The 17,491-nt window shown below is 41.6% G+C and overlaps 1 protein-coding gene across 1 annotated transcript; it reads left to right on the forward strand.

Moving 5' to 3' along the window:
* The first annotated feature begins 824 nt into the window (after positions 1-824).
* Positions 825-9,227, forward strand: LOC124013586 (N-alpha-acetyltransferase 40-like). Its single transcript, XM_046327901.1, has 5 exons — positions 825-917; positions 4,669-4,799; positions 5,451-5,534; positions 8,708-8,782; positions 8,992-9,227. Exons 1-5 carry the CDS (start codon positions 825-827, stop codon positions 9,140-9,142), a joined length of 534 nt encoding a protein of 177 aa, XP_046183857.1. The 3' UTR covers positions 9,143-9,227.
* Positions 9,228-17,491: the final 8,264 nt, after the last annotated feature.

Raw genomic sequence — 17,491 nt, forward strand, 5'->3', positions numbered from 1 at the left:
GTGCTTGAGCATGTTTTCCCACTGGCTTATCACACTTGAGAATCAGAGGGTCCTGTTAGTTCACTATTTAAGCAGCAGTTCCTCCACAGTTGATTGACACAGCCTGCCAGAGTGAGTAGGATAATTGTGTCCCAGATATGGTATTCCTTCACCCTCCTAATGGTTCTCTCTGCTAGCAATCTCAGATTTGCAATGGCTTGCGTTCACTTGGTGTCTTTCTACGTTCCAAGTTGCTCTTTTGAATGGGCGTTGCCCCCACATCTGACAGCATCTTCTCTGTGATGGACCCCTTGTCTACCATGAGTCCATCACCAGGCTCAAACAGCTCAAGGATTCCAGATAGACGTGTGATCTGATCAGAGATGGACCCAGTGAAAACCTGGATACAAAGGTGATGGCTCCACAAGGTGCAATTCCAATCGGGCCCTTAAAGGTGGTGTGTTTTTTTGTAAGATTAAAAGGTCTCCGAGTGTACTGTCAGAGAGTTGGGGTTGGCTCAGCTCTGTGCAGTCCATGATAACTGGAGTACAACTTTGAACATGTCAGGCATGCTTGCCTGCACCTGCTCTCTGGACATCCAAATGGGTACAGAGTACAAGACAAGATACAGGTAGTTGGTCCAGTTTATTATAATTCAGTTTACTGTTCGGACACTCACGCAAAATATGTCCGCCAATACCTCCTTCAGCCCAGCAGCTACTCGACAGCAGTAAAGAAAAAACATGTCAATGAGCGGCAGCTTCCTCTTGGGCCTTGGTGTTGCGCTTCCCATTCCAGCCTTCTGGTCCTTGGACTAGTAGATTAACCTGGAGGCAGAGTGGGCAATGGACTCCCAGAACACCATGAAGACCCGAGTGGAACCGGGTATAGAACCTGAAGTTGTCATCAGATGCACAGAATCTTGGCAGCTGGAGATGGTGAACAGAGCGCTGTTGGACTTGTAGCTCTAGCTCCTTGATTCAATCCAGTGGAGCATCCAACACACCCATAGAAAAGAAAGAGGGTAATTTATATGGCAAAATTGTACTATTATTCTGTTTGATTATCAGTATCATGACACAGTAAACTAACTCTAACTAAGTCTAGTTCTCAGGACAAACGTAATCAAGTATGTTATGGTAGTGCTATTTGGTTTAAGAAAATGTCAAAACTAGGTCAAAACTAAGGGGAGGGTGGCTTAAGTTGGAGAGCAGAGTGCGAGAACATAGAGCATGCAAGCTGGATAGCGAGTTTAGTCGTTTTGTTATTGTTATGTCAAAAGCTGAATACAGGTAATACAATATCTGAACTATAGCAACAGTTTGCAGAACTACAGCGCTGAGCTAAGTTCACGTTACTCGCCAGGGAGTGCACGCAGTCATGGTCCGCTGCAGTCACTTCAGAGGCACCAACACTTCAGAGGCACCAACAGAGAACCAACAGGGAACTTTCAGTCTTAATGCGAACACGGCCTTTTTGTGTTATGTAGATGTTGGCCGGATTAAAATTCAGACGATTTGTATTTGCTCTCACACAGCTGTCACATACAGTCACATCCTTTGGGAAGTTGTGAAACCTGACGTATGGGTGTTTTTGTTTGTTGCTGGGACACTACAGTATCATTGGCGAGTGGACTGTGCAGCCATTATGCTAGCTTGCTAACTCCGTGCTGTTGCTAGCAACCAGAACATAAACAACGCCGCTTTGCTAAACTTCCGTTCTACAAACCCGGAAGCGTGAAACAATCCTATATGTAACTTTTTGGGAGACCTGACCAAATTCACATAGTAATGTGAGTTATAGATCTTTCATTCAAATGTAATAAAAAAAACAGATCAGGTCCATCCTGTTTCCATTGATCATCCTTGAGCTGTTTCAACAACTTGATTGGAGTCGACCTCTGGTAAACTGATTGGACATGATTTGGAACGGCACACACCTGTCGACCCCCCCCCCCATCAATCTACACACAATATCCCATAATGACAAAGCAAAAACAGGTTTTTAGAATTTAGAAACATAAATATCACATTTACATAAGTATTCAGACATAAGTTTATTTGTATCGTGCGCCTAATACAACAGGTATTAGGTCCTGGTTAGCCTTACCTTACCTGAAATGCTTACGTACAGGCTCCAACCAATAGTGCAAAAAAGGTGAACAATCGGTAAGTAAAGAAATAAAACAGTAAAAAGACAGGCTAAATACAGTAGTGAGGCTATAAAAGTAGCGAGGCTGATTAAGGTAGTATGTACATGTAGATATGTCTTTTTTATTTAACCAGGTAGGCTAGTTGAGAACAAGTTCTCATTTGCAACTGCGACCTGGCCAAGATAAAGCATAGCAGTGTGAACAGACAACACAGAGTTACACATGGAGTAAACAATTAACAAGTCAATAACACAGTAGAAAAAAGGGGAGTCTATATACAATGTGTGCAAAAGGCATGGGGAGGTAGACGAATAATTACAATATTTCAGATTAACACTGGAGTGATAAATGATCAGATGATCATGTACAGGTAGAGATATTGGTGTGCAAAAGAGCAGAAAAGTAAATAAATAAAAACTGTGGGGATGAGGTAGGTGAAAATGGGTGGGCTATTTACCAATAGATTATGTACAGCTGCAGCGATCGGTTAGCTGCTCAGATAGCTGATGTTTGAAGTTGGTGAGGGAGATAAAAGTCTCCAACTTCAGCGATTTTTGCAATTCGTTCCAGTCACAGGCAGCAGAGTACTGGAACGAAAGGCCGAATGAGGTGTTGGCTTTAGGGATGGTCAGTGAGATACACCTGCTGGAGCGCGTGCTACGGATGGGTGTTGCCATCGTGACCAGTGAACTGAGATAAGGCGGAGCTTTACCTAGCATGGCCTTGTAGATGACCTGGAGACAGTGGGTCTGGTGACGAATATGTAGCGAGGGCCAGCCGACTAGAGCATACAAGTCGCAGTGGTGGGTAGTATAAGGTGCTTTAGTGACAAAACGGATGGCACTGTGATAAACTGCATCCAGTTTGCGATCACGACACGCAGGTTCAAATATCAAAACAAACTCTGAACCAATTATATTAATTTGGGGAGAGGTCGAAAAGCATTAAACATTTATGGCAATTTAGTTAGTTAGCTTGCACTTGCTAGCTAATTTGTCCTATTTATCTAACTTGCTGTTGCTAGCTAATTTGTCCTGGGATATAAACATTGAGTTGTTATTTTACCTGAAATGCACAATATCCCAGGACAAATTATCCTGCAACAGCAAGCTAGCTAAATAGGACATATTAGCTAGCAAGTGCAAGCTAACTAGCTATATTGCCATACATGTTTAATGCTTTTCGACCTGTGCCCAAATTAATGTCATTTGGTTCAGAGTTTTTGATATTTTAACCTGCGTTTCGTGATCGCGTTTGGCGTAGGGGGGCAAAATACTGTAATGACCTGACTAGATCATAAATGAACAATTGTCCAGACAGAGGCTTGAGTTTGCGAATTGACGGTTTATTAAACCAACTTTACACAGGCTACTGTTTGGGCCGTAGCACACGCCAAATAGATGACAGATAACCCACAAGCCAATCGTGACCTTCTCTTGTGAAGCCCAGACGTAAGAGAGAGAGGACAAAGGCTGAACCTGGTCTTAACTTCCAATGCTCCACCCTCCTGCCCAACCCCCCTCCACGCCACTCCGCCAACCACCAGGATGCCCGGCATCAGAACATTCCAGGCATTCCCGTGATTGGCAGATAGCAGGTTGATTGACATGTCGGACCCCGCGAACACCGGGTACTGGTCAGTACAACACAACCACCTCCTAGCCTAACCCATAACACACAGCTGTCTGTGCGGGTCGCTACAATACATTTATGCCCGATAGCGCACAATGGCACATGCGCGCAGCGGGTCTGGGTTCCGTGTTAGTTTTGTTGTCCAGAAACTAAAGGCACAATCCTAGTCATATTAACATCCCATCCAAGTTGTTGCATATTTCAATTTTCCCTATAAGTTTCAAACGGAAATGTTAATATCTTGTGACATGAAACCGCTTGCATGATAAGGTGCGTCTTTTATACCAGTATTTTCTCGCAAATTACATTTGAGCAAATATTTGAAATTTTGTATTACATTATTACATTTACATTTAAGTCATTTAGCAGACGCTCTTATCCAGAGCGACTTACAAATTGGTGCATTCACCTTATGACATCCAGTGGAACAGTCACTTTACAATAGTGCATCTAAATCTTAAAGGGGGGGGTGAGAGGGATTACTTATCCTATCCTAGGTATTCCTTAAAGAGGTGGGGTTTCAGGTGTCTCCGGAAGGTGGTGATTGACTCCGCTGTCCTGGCGTCGTGAGGGAGTTTGTTCCACCATTGGGGGGCCAGAGCAGCGAACAGTTTTGACTGGGCTGAGCGGGAGCTGCTTCATTAAAGTAGTAAATAATATGAGACTTGCTATTGTCCCGTTTTTTTATGCTCTTATTGGAAAATGACGGTTCCTTGTACCCGTGTATAGTATTTTCTCTTGGTCAGGTATTTTTACTGTTAATGGTTCATACCGGTTAATGGGGGTTGTTTAGGTGACAGCAAAATTGACAGAAATTTGCTGCGCTATTGTATATGTGAGTGTGTTTAACATTAACATTTCCCTGTTGTATTCCTACTCTATTCTGCTGCTTCTGGGCTGGGAAGGAGAGAGAAAAGCGGGATGAGATGGATGACGAGAGGGCGTGGTATCTCCTGACCAGAGACACAGACTCCTCCTCCGTGGCCTTCTCTCACTTCCGATTCGACGTCGAGTGCGGAGAGGAGGTGCTATACTGGTAAGGGTTATGGTGGAGGGGATTCGATTAATGCCCCGGGTAAGCATTGATTGCATTATGGAACCATGAGCCACGGGAAGTCTTACCCAAACAAAAGTGATGTAGGTTAAGGAGGTGGAGTAATGAGTGTGGTTCTGTGTTTTCACATGCAAACATGATTGCTTTTGATAAAAACACTTTATCGGCCTTCCCAATGAAAAATGTGTTCGAAAATTCTAACATATATTTCATAGAAAAGAGATGTATGTTTCTGAACGATGCGTCATGCTGCCTTGCTAACATGACGAGCGCAAATTATTGTTCGATTTGAGAAGGGAGCGCCTCCATTACTGCTTTTGCCTGTTCACGTCACGGGCCATACCATGGTGCACTGCAGTTCAGCTTAACCGAACTCCCTCAATGTCACCTTTTATGGAAAATTGAACTGATAGGGTGAATCTTGATTTATCGTGTCTTCCCTCCTCGTCTACTTCTCCAAATCCATATGTAAAGATCCTAGGGTAGGAATCTCAGATCTTCGGCTCCAATGTGCTTTGAGAAGGAGACGAGTAGGAAGGAGACAGTTGAGTGGCACAACTATTGAAAGGGATTGTTGTCGAATGGCATTGCATATTGGGTTTCTTCTGGATGTTGATGTGTTATTTTTTGTAGTTATGAGGTCCAGTTGGAGAGCAGAGTAAGGAGGAAAGGACTGGGCAAGTTCCTCATCCAGATACTACAGCTCATTGCCAACAGGTACATATTATATATTAATATACACTGTGTACAAAACATGAACACTTTCTTAATATTGAGATGCACCCCCCATTTTGCCCTCAGAACAGCCTCAATTAGTTGGAGCATGGACTCTACAAGGTGTCAAGCATTCCACAGAATGCTGGCCCATGTTGACTCCAATGTCTCCCACAGGTGTCAATTTGGCTGGATATAATTTGGATGGTGTACCATTCTTGATACACATGACAAACTGTAGAGCATGAAAAACCCAGCAGCGTTGCAGTTCTTGACACAAACTGGTGGGCCTTGCACCTACTACCATACCCCGTTCACTTCAATCTTTTGGCTTTTCCATTCACCCTCTGAATGGCACACATACACAATCCATGTCTCAATTAGTCTCAAGGCTTAAAAATATTTATTTAACCTGTGTCCTCCCCTTCATCTATACTGATTGAAGTGGATTTAACGAGTGACATCAATAAGGGATCATAGCTTTCACCTAGATTCACCAAGTCAGTCTGTCATGGAAAGTGCTGGTGTCCTTAATGTTTTTTTTTACACTGTGTATAATATAGATATACGTATAGTAGTGTAGTATAATATAGTGTGTATAATGAGGAAAAATATAAACGTAACAATTTCAAAGATTTGACTCAGTTACAGTTCATATAAGGAAATCAGTCAATTGAAATACATTCAATAGGCCCTAATCTATGGATTTCACATGACTTGGAATACAGATATGCATCTGGTCACAGATACCTTTAAAAGTGGGGCCGTGGATCAGAAAACCAGTCAGTATCTGGTGTGACCACCATTTGGCTCATGTAGTGCAACATCTCCTTTGCATAGTTGATCAGGCCGTTGATTGTGCCCTGTGGAATATTGTCCCACTCCTTTGCTATGGCTGTGCGTTGTTGCTGGATATTGGCAGGAACTGGAACACACTGTTGTACACGTCGATCCAGAGCATGTCTGGTGAGTATGCAGGCCATGGAAGAACTGGGGCATTTTCGGCTTCCAGGAATTGTGTACAGATACTTGCAACATGGGGCCGTGCATTATCATGCTGAAACATGAGGTGATGGCGGCGGATGAATGGCACAACATGGACGTCAGGATCTCGTCACAGTATCTCTGTGCATTCACATGTCCATTGATAAAATGCAATTGTGTTCATTGTCCGTAGTAGGTTGGACCTACTGCCAAAATCTTTTTAAAAAACAATGACAAATTCACATTCAATTCTCTGGCAGCAGCTCTGGTGGACATTCCTGCAGTCAGCATGCCAATTGCACGCTCCCTCAAAACTTGAGACATCTGTGGCATTGTGCACATTTTAGAGTGGCCTTTTATTGTCCCCAGCACAAGGTGCACTGGTATAACGATCATGCTGTTTAATCAGCTTCTTGATATGCCACACCTGTCAGCTTAATATGCCACACCTGTCAGCTTGATGGATTATCTTGACAAGGGAGAAATGCTCACTAACAGGAATGTAATCAAATGTGTGCACAAAACTTGAAAGAAATAAGATTTTTGTGCGTATGGAACATTTCTGGGATCTTTTATTTCAACTCATGAAACATGGGACGAACACTTTACATGTTGTGTTTATATTTTTGTTCAGTGCAGTTCCTCGTCTAAGTCGTACAGCTCATTGCCAACAGGTTGGTACTGAACTATAGATTGAATTTCTATGCACTGAATGTCTATGATAACCATGCCATAGGAACACTAGAAGGCTCATAAGCTCCTCTGGAATGCAAAAACACTGAAGAGAAAAGAGCAGTAACAACTAGTGTTGTCACAATACCAGAATTTTGACTTCAATACCGATACCAGGTTTAGTATCACAATACTCGGCACCTTCATGATACTCTACCAAAACGATACCATGGCAAAAACATAAGGCATATTAGCCAAAGTAATTTGATTCAGCCAGATAAACTCAACTACTGCTCTGTTAAATTGTTGGGCATCTTTTGAGTTCAATATCATTACAATTGCATTTTTTTACATAAGTTGTTTAGACAGCCATATATGTATTAATTAATCAGTCGTACAATAAATGTAACTTTGGTAAAACAATCGAACTACATAATGGTAGTCATCTCTATTGATAACCTGGGTAAATGTAAATTAAGCCTATCCACAATACAGGTGAATACATATTCAATAAGAGTGTGTGCAGGCTTTGTTTTGGCTGATTTCATGTGGCTGCAGATGACAAACAATCTTTTTCCCTTCCATTTGTGACTTATTTTATTGTACTGATCAACAACATTTGCATAGAAGTAACTTCTTTTATAAAAATGTGTGCAATCACTTTAACCAGGAATGACATCGTTCAAGAGGCATTCAGTTCGCTGAGGCAATAGGATCATCTTTGGGAGAGACTTGAGCGAGAGGGAGACCGAATAAACTTTTTGGTGGCAATCAGCTTAGAAATCAGCATATTTTGCATTATGGTATTCATTTCACAAACTAAGTAATATATGCCATTTAGCAGACGCTTTTATCCAAAGCGACTTACAGCCATGTGTGCATACATTCTATGTATGGGTGGTCCCGGGGATCGAACCCACTACCCTGGCGTTACAAGCGCCATGCTCTACCAACTGAGCTACAGAAGGACGGGTATCGAATTGATGTTAGCTTTAGCTGTCAGTTAGCAAGGAAAGCTACTGGTATTTTCTTCCAGTGTAAAGTGTTTTAGCCTGTATGGACATTGTTTTGTGAACAGTAATTATTTTCAACATTTCTGCATGCCATGTCACATTATTCAAATGTGTTAACTTCTGTGTGTCATGAGTGGAAAGCTAAATCGATGCATCCCAGACTCCCAATGCAGGCTGGAAATTAGTAAGTGGAGCCGGCACAGTGCACGCTGTAATAAGAGGTCGGCTGCGCTAATAGACAGGCTTGAACCGTGAGACACATTTGACAGAAGTACCGAAAGTAACACAAATTATTGTACCGAACCGTTTTTCATGTACCGAAATGGTACCGAAGTTTCGGTATACTGTGCAACACTAAAAACAACAAGCTATCTGAAATATTCTACCACCAAGCCCTATAGAAACTGTAACTATTTCAATCTCTTTCTGTGTCTCTCTGGTCTCTTTCTCCCACTCCCAATCTTTTCCCTTTTGTTCTTTTTCTCTCTCCCACCTTTCTCACACCAGCATACAGATGAAGAAGGTAATGTTAACAGTATTCAAACACAACCACGGGGCACACCAGTTCTTCAGGGACGCCTTTACAGTGAGCCTCCATAGCTTTTCAACAGCTTTTCAGCATGTACTAACACATTATTATGATTATGTTCTTTAGAAATAACTGTTGGCACAGTACTGTAATCAATCCACTCCTTTCTCCATCTCTCTTGCCTCTTTTGCTTTCTGTGCATCTTGTCTTTCTCTCCCCCCCTACCCTCTCAATATCTCCCTCCTCCTCCCTCACCCCCTCCCAGGTTTGAGATCGATGACACCTCCCCTAGTATGTCTGGTTGCTGCGGTGACGACTGCACCTATGAGATCCTGTCACGGCGGACCAAACACGCAGAGGCCTCGGGTCACAGCCATGGGGGAGGGGGGCACTGTGGGGGCTGCTGCCACTGAGGGACATGCCTACTTCCAGTTCCTGTTTCACCACGTCCTGGTCCGATGCTCTAAAACCTATCCCACTTTCCTAATCATGTGTCTTTACCGTTGTACACCCCCCTTTAAGCCCCAAAATTGACAGACCCCCGACCCCCTCTTTTCTGTCCTGTATCGCACCCCCCCCACACAAACACTTCCCTCGCCCCTGCATATTCCACCTCTTTCTTTTCCATTCTATTTCGGTCTTTGACAAGTTAGGAATCTGCTTGTGCCCCGTCTGTCCACCCCTCCTTCTCTTCAACAGCTTTCTTAACAGTCCCAAGGCTCCATCGCAATAATCCTAACGTGCGTACTATTATGGATAGAGCAGTGTATTGGCGACGCATTCTGAATGGTGGATGTTGGGACAAGAGCCGTACAAATGTATTTCTTAGTTTGATGAGGTATTCCAATTTTAGAATTAAGGCTGTAATGTTAGAAAATGTGGAAAAAGACGAGGGGTCTGACTACTTTCCGAATGCACTGAAGATGAGCTGTTTTATGTACGATCTCTCATTTTTTGCCCTCTACTTTCCAACCCGATAATATCTCTCGGGTTTAAATCCCAACTGACACTCCTCGTTTTTCTTAGCAGGCATGTTATGGTCCAATAGTTTGTGGTAAGAAGACAAATCACTCCTAATCACAGATTTCCTTAACCCTTAAACAATATGGGCCTGTTTTCCAGACAGAGATTAGCCTAAAAACTAGTCCAGGATTAAAAAACTATTTGAATTGCGATTACACATGGAGTATTTTTGTCTGGTGGGTAAAAATGGAGACCTGTGTCGATAGGTATCCTCTACCTGGATTGGTGGCTTGGTTGGGTTTGTGTTGTGGTGGGGAACAGTTTTGTTTCAATTTAATATATTTTTGTTTAGGGAAGAAATGTTACATTTTTGTTTTTATTAACATCAGACACATTATTTTATTAAGACGTGTTGGATATCCTCACCTCATCCTCATGTTCAACTAGTTTTTAAAAATGTGTGTCTGTCAATCCCTCTACCCTTGTAGATCTGTTAAATTCATTGGATTTGTTTTTTTTATTTGCCTTTTACAGGTAAAACACTTGTTTTCAGTTTAAAAATTACATTTAAACTCAATGTTTGATAACGAGTGGTCCTGTCTTGTGATTGATTGAATATTAACTGACAAAGATGAAAGGGAAAAAACTAGACTGTCATTTCTGCCTTGTCTGTATTTTATTTGTATGATACAAATAAAGGAAACTTGTTTGACTTCTATCCAGTTGTCTGTATTTTAAATATAGGTATGTACAGTCGTGGCCAAAAGTTGAGAATGACACAAATATGAATTTTCACAAAGTCTGCTGCCTCAGTGTCTTTTAGATATTTTTATCAGATGTTACTATGGAATATAAGTAACGTATAAGTATAATTACAAGCATTTCATAAGTGTCAAAGGCTTTAATTGACAATTACATGAAGTTGATGCAAAGAGTCAATATTTGCAGTGTTGACCCTTCTTTTTCAAGACCTCTGCAAACCGCCCTGGCATGCAGCCCATTCTTGCATAATCGATGCTTGGAGTTTGTCAGTTTTGCTTGTCCACCCGCCTCTTGAGAATTGACCACAAGTTCTCAATGGGATTAAGGTCTGGGGAGTTTCCTGGCCATGGACCCAAAATAGTTGATGTTTTGTTCTCTAAGCCACTTAGTTATCACTGTTGCCTTATTGCAAGGTGCTCCATCATGCTGGAAAAGGCTTTGTTTGTCACCAAACTGTTCCTGGATGGTTGGGAGAATTTGTTCTCGGAGGATGTGTTGGTAACATTATTTATTCATGGCTGTGTTCTTAGGCAAAATTGTGAGTGAGCCCACTCACTTGGCTGAGAAGCAACCCCACAAATGAATGGTCTCAGGATGCTTTACTGTTGGCATGACACAGGACTGATGATAGCGCTCACCTTGTCTTCTCTGGACAAACTTTTTTCCGGATGCCCCAAACAATCAGAGAAAATGACTTTACCCCAGTCCTCAGCAGTCCAATCCCTGTACCTTTTATCAGTCTGTCTCTGATGTTTTTTTAATGGAGAGAACGGGCTTCTTTGCTGCCCTTCTTGACACCAGACCATCCTCCAAAAGTATTCGCCTCACTGTGCGTGCAGATGCACTCACACCTGCCTGCTGCCATTCCTGAGCAAGCTCTGTACTGGTGGTGCCCCGATCCCGCAGCTGAATCAACTTTAGGAGACGGTCTTAGCGCTTGCTGGACTTTCTTGGGCACCCTGAAGCCTTCTTCACAACAATTGAACCGCTCTCCTTGAAGTTCTTGATGATCCGATAAATGGTTGATTTAGGTGCAATCTTACTGGCAGCAATATCCTTGCCTGCAAAGCCCTTTTTGTGCAAAGCAATGATGACTGGACGTGTTTCCTTGCAGGTAACCATGATTGATTCCAAGCACCACCCTCCTTTTGAAGCTTCCAGTCTGTTATTCGAACTCAATCAGCATGACAGAGTGATCGCCAGCCTTGTCCTCGTCAACACTCACACCTGTTAACAAGAGAATCACTGACGTGATGTCAGATGGTCCTTTTGTGACAGGGCTGAAATGTTTTTTGGGGGATTCAGTTAATTTGCATGGCATAGAGGGACTTTGCAATTAATTGCAATTCATCTGATCACTCTTTAAAACATTCTGGAGTATATGCAAATTGCCATCATACAAACTGAGGCAGCAGACTTTGAAAATTAATATTTGTGTCATTCTCAAAACTTTTGGCCACGACTGTATGTCCCAAATGCCACTCTGTTCCCTATATAATGCCAGAGCATTATGGGCCCTAGCCAAAAGTTGTGCGTTTGGGACGTTTTGTCAGTCATAGAACACTTTTGTCAGTCACAGATTCATTTGAATTTCTTGCGCAATTCTTTGAAATGCAAAGTGGAGCCTGAACATTTCTTAATTCTTTACTTTACACAGCCGGTTGAATAGGCCATTAAGCATCCAACAGGAAGGTGTGATTACTTCCTGGAAACGGTGACAGTGGAGCATGTGTGCATACAGTGTGTGCAGTGTGAGAGGGAAAGAGACAGATTGAGAATGAGGGAGATGGTGATGGTGAGGAATTGACTTTAAAGAGAGTACTGAGAGTACTGAGTAGAAGAAAAATTATTTCATGGAGGCAAATGTATTATATATTTTAAGAGAAACTGGGCTGGCAGGTTGGATTTACAATTTCTATCTATCTACCTGATTTATTGTTTATACCTGTCTCTGGTCAATATAATGTATAGTCTACGGGATCTCTGGTAAAGCATTTTCTGTGGGGTTTATCGGCAGTTGGCATCCAACATTCTGGTGCATTACTGGCCCACACTCCAGTACAGTAGGTGGCGGTAATGCACCATAACATTAGATGCCAACCGCCGATAAACCCCACACAATAAGATGCTTTACCAAAGATCCCACAGATTATATATTATATTGACAAGATACTCAATTGGCCGCTCTAACAATGAAAATAAATATCTTCAAAAAAGGAAGGCAGTCAGGAGGAGGCAAGGACCATTCAAGCCAATGAGAGGGCAGATAGGACTGTGATAACAGGCACAACTCCAATATAGTGTTTTTTTTCTCAGAGTTGGGTGGAGGTCACCTGTCCTACTTATCAGTAGCTACATTCATAACAACCTAAGCATTACGAAACTTCTGTTCGGTCAAATTAGCCACATTTTTGGGGTTAACCAAATTCAACACGCATTGATCTCTATACATAAACTTCTGGCTTGGTGAGCAAAACATTTTTTTAACGCCACCTGTTGGAGAACACAGATTTTGGTCCCTGTTATCCCTCTCATTTAGCCTCTTCCTCTTTGGTGATACTTTAGAGGAGATAGTCGCCAGCCATGTACAGCCGTAATGGAAATTTTAGTGACCTTATTTGACCTATTCTACTGCTTTTGAGATACGGTTCGATCCCACCTTGGGGCACTACTTTAGTAATTACAACACTAAACAATCACAATACAGTAACTATTAGTCACTTATGTATTATGTATTCATTATATAATTGTGTCAGTTATTAATAATAAACCTTTAAACTGGATTCTTCCTCCCCTCTCTCCCTATGTTTCAGCTCCAGATGACAAAACCTGCTCACACTCCCAGAGGGTTGGAGGTCTCCTTTTGGTCACACATTTTATTTGGAGAAATATCCAATAAACCAAAAGACATTTCTTTAACTGTGAATGTACTTTATTGCAGACATTTTACTCAAATAAAATGGAGCATACATAAAATAAACAAGTTAATACAATTTATTTACATTGGGTGTGAGTGTCATGTTTTGTAAGTCAGACAAAAGCACACAGTATTTACCCACAAACTATCCGCATATGAAATGGAGCATACATAAAATGAAAATGTATTTACATATTCACATACTATTGTGTGTGTGTGTGTGTGTGAGAGAGAGAAAGAGAGCGAGAGAGAGTGTGCATGTTGTGTATTTCTTTTTCCTTGTCAGCAATCATCTGTCCTAAACATGCCATCTCCACCAAATGTGAGTAAGCACAACTGCACATGGCTGTTGTGGGAAAAGGATAACACAATCTGTATCTCCAATCCTAAAATAAAATAGAGCATACACATAAAATACAAACGTAATTACAATGTATTTACATACTAATGTGTGTGAGAGAGTGTGTGTGTATGTTTTATTTTTTCTTGTTAGCCACCCATCTGTGCTTTTCTGCTTCATAAAAAGATGAGTTCTGGACCTCCCTGATCTCTCTCGCCATCCTTGGCCTTGGTTGCTTGATAAATTTTAATCGCTACATACAGTGCATTTGGAAAGTATTCAGACCCCTTCCCATTTTCCACATTTTGTTACATTACAGCCTTATTCTGAAATTGATTAAATGATGTCCCCCCCCTCAATCTTCACACATAATGACAAGGCGGAAAAACAGGATTTTTGGCAAGACGGAAGCCACTCCTCAATAAAAGCCATGTGACAGCGTGCTTGGAGTTCAGACCATGAGACTCTCCGGTTGATGAAAACAATATTGAATGTCAAGCGTCACGTCTGGCGGAAACGGGGCATCATTCCTACGGTGAAGCATGGTGGTGGCAGCATCATGCTGTGGGGATGTTTTTCAGGGGCAGGGACTGGGAGACCAGTCAGGATTGAGGGAAAAATGAACGGAGCAAAGTACAGAGAGATCCTTGATGAAAACCTGCTCCAGAGCCCTAAGGACCTCAGACTGGGGCGATGGTTCACCTTCCAACAGGACAATGACCCTAAGCACACAGCCAAAATAATGCAGGAGTGGCTTCGGGACAGGTCTCTGAATGTCTTTGAGTGGCCCAGCCAGAGCCCGAACTTGAACTCGATCAAACATCTCTGGAGAGACCTGAAAATAGCTGTGCAGCAATGTTTCCCATCCAACCTGACAGAGCTTGAGAGGATCTGTAGAGAAGAATGGGACAATTAACAAACATGTCTAAAAACCTGTTTTTGCTTTGTCATTATGGGATATTGTGTGTAGATTGATGATGGGGAAAAACTATTTCATTTTAGAATAAGGCTGTAGAATCATAATAACTAAATCCATTTTAGAATAAGGCTGTAACGTTGACAGGTCTGAATACTTTTTGAATGCACTCATTGTGGAGAACAAATGTCAGTTTGGCCTGAGCGATGTGGATGGGTAGCCAGGGAATGGCCTTGGTACATCAAAAATAATTTTGCAGGACAATAAACATATTTGTCTGACACTCCTGGGAACCCTGTACTTATGTGGGGGCTGTTATGGCCCTGTTTCAGCTCCAGATGACAAAACAGCACACACTACCCAAAGGTTGCAGGTCTGCTGACTTCCTTTTGGTCCTTAATATTAATCAGGTTAAGTAATCCCTCTCACCCCACCCCCCCTAAGTTTTAGATGCACTATTGTTAAGTGACTGTCCCACTGGATGTCATAAGGTGAATGCACCAATTTGTAAGTCGCTCTGGATAAGAGCGTCTGCTAAATGACTTAAAATGTAAAATGTAAAGAAATATCCAATAAACCAAACTGTTGCTTGAACTATCAATATATATTTTTTTGCACAGAATCCTCAAATAAAATAAGAGTATACATGAAATAAACAATGTATTTACATTGGGTCTAATGTGTGTGTGCATGTGAGAGAGAGTGAGGCATATTTTCCAACTCAGAAAAAAGCACAAAGAATTTCCTCAAACTAAAAATTAAGCAAAACTCTGACAATATTATCAATCACACTTTAATTGGATAGATATTTAGAGTAATTATGTAGATATTGATTAAGTGACAATGCCAGAGAAGCCGGTGTTTGGAAGATATTTTTGCACAAGTGTTGTTTAGGTTCGAGACATATTTGAGGGCTGGCAAACCATGCTAATATATCCTCCAAACACCGGCTTCTCGGGCATTATCACTTTTATACAACGGGTTACCAACATATTCAAACAATTATTGACATTTTCAATAAAAACGTTATTTTGATTAATTTATTTCATACTACTTCATCCTTACACAATATATAGTCCCGGCACAAATCTAGGGTTGCTACCCAAGCTGGCTGGTCGTTCATTCTATTGGTTCGGTTGCTGGAGACGTGACCCAGTCGTTCAGTCTTTTTGTCCTGTATATATTGTAATGAAACAGGCAGGGAAGGGAGCAAGTCTCGAACCCTCGCCCTTCGAGCCGAGGTCCGGCGCGCTATCGACTGCGCCGCAAAAGCATGCTCGTGCAGCAGAGTCGATGTCCGCACTTATAGCTTGCGATGTCCGCGCTAGCTTGCGGCTCTACGACTTATATAGTAACGCTGACAGTAACGCGCTCACCTGCCAAGCACCCGCACTGTCGTGGATGCAAGATCCGATCACTTCTGACACCAGTGTAATGAAACAGCAGAGAGCAGGTCTTGACCTTCGAGCCCGAGGTCCGGCGCTCTAAATGTTCCATTGCCATACTGGATGGCAACGTTCTTATCTCTTGCTTGCTAGCCAGGCGAAAACCAGAGGAAAATTGTTATGGAATTATTTTGTTTTGAGCTTGGAATGACTTCCAATGGAATGCTATTGAAAGATCTAATTCCCACCTCCCAGATTGCAGTTCCTATGGCTTCCACTAGATGTCAACAGTCTTTATACAAGGTTTTAGGCTAGTTTTTTTGAAAAATGAAGAAGCAATTGTCGTCGTTCCAAATTGAGCGCCAGTAGTCTTTTTGCGCACATGAACGTGGGCGCGCTCTTCATTCTTTTCCTTTGCTATTGAACATAATAATCTCCGTCTGAAATATTATTGTTTATTTAGATATTAGACAACATGAGGATTAATAAAAAACATTGTTTAACTCATTTGGACGAACTTTGCTGGTAACTTTTTGGAATCCTTTGTATGCACATTGAAGGACTGGATTATTGAATTCAATGGCAATAACTAAACAGGGTTTTGGGATATAAAGAAGGATTTTATCGAACAAAACAACCATTCATTGTGTAGCTGGGACCCTTGGAATTGCAAACAGAGGAAGATCTTCAAAAGTAAGTGATTCATTTTACCGCTATTTATGATTTTGTGACACCAGTGCTGGTTTGAAAGATATGTTGACATGGGGCGCTGTCCTCAGACAATCGAATGCTATGCTTTAGCCATAGAGCCTTTTTGAAATCTGACAATGCAGTTATATTACCAAGATTTTAAGCTAAAGAATAATTTATGACACTTGTATTTTCATGAATGTTAAATATTACGATTTTGTATTTTGAATTTGGCACGCTTTGATTTCACCGGATGTTGTCGAATTTGATCTTCTAAGAGGTTGCCTTAAGCTGGGCATCATTCACAAGTGATAATACTGTATATCATTGACAAGTGATAGGCTAATATTGTCACCCATCTGACTGTTCTTGATTTAATCCCGTCTTTACATCTTATTTAGTATATGTGTAAAATTTGTTTCGATTTAGAATGGAGCATAATCATGCAACTCTCTCTAAACGGGCAGGTGAAAAAATATATGTAATTTATGCAATTTAATAGCGAATGAAGGACGCTTTTCCCGTGGTTCTTCATGCCAGCCAGGTAGGCTATACTCCTGTTGTAAAGAGAAGCAATATGCTTAATATAGGCCTCGCCTGTAGAAAGCTGATGGGATCCTCCTCTTTTTAATAGAGTAAAGGCCATTTTACACATATTATTTAGTATATGTAAAGACAGGATTAAATCAAGAATAGTCCGTTTCTTTTTTTTCTACTATGTTATTGACTTGTTTATTATTTATTGTTTACTCCATGTGTAACTCTGTGTTGTTGTCTTTTCACACTGCT

The sequence above is a fragment of the Oncorhynchus gorbuscha genome, linkage group LG25 (genome assembly GCF_021184085.1).
Source record: "Oncorhynchus gorbuscha isolate QuinsamMale2020 ecotype Even-year linkage group LG25, OgorEven_v1.0, whole genome shotgun sequence".
NCBI classification, from domain to species: domain Eukaryota; kingdom Metazoa; phylum Chordata; class Actinopteri; order Salmoniformes; family Salmonidae; genus Oncorhynchus; species Oncorhynchus gorbuscha.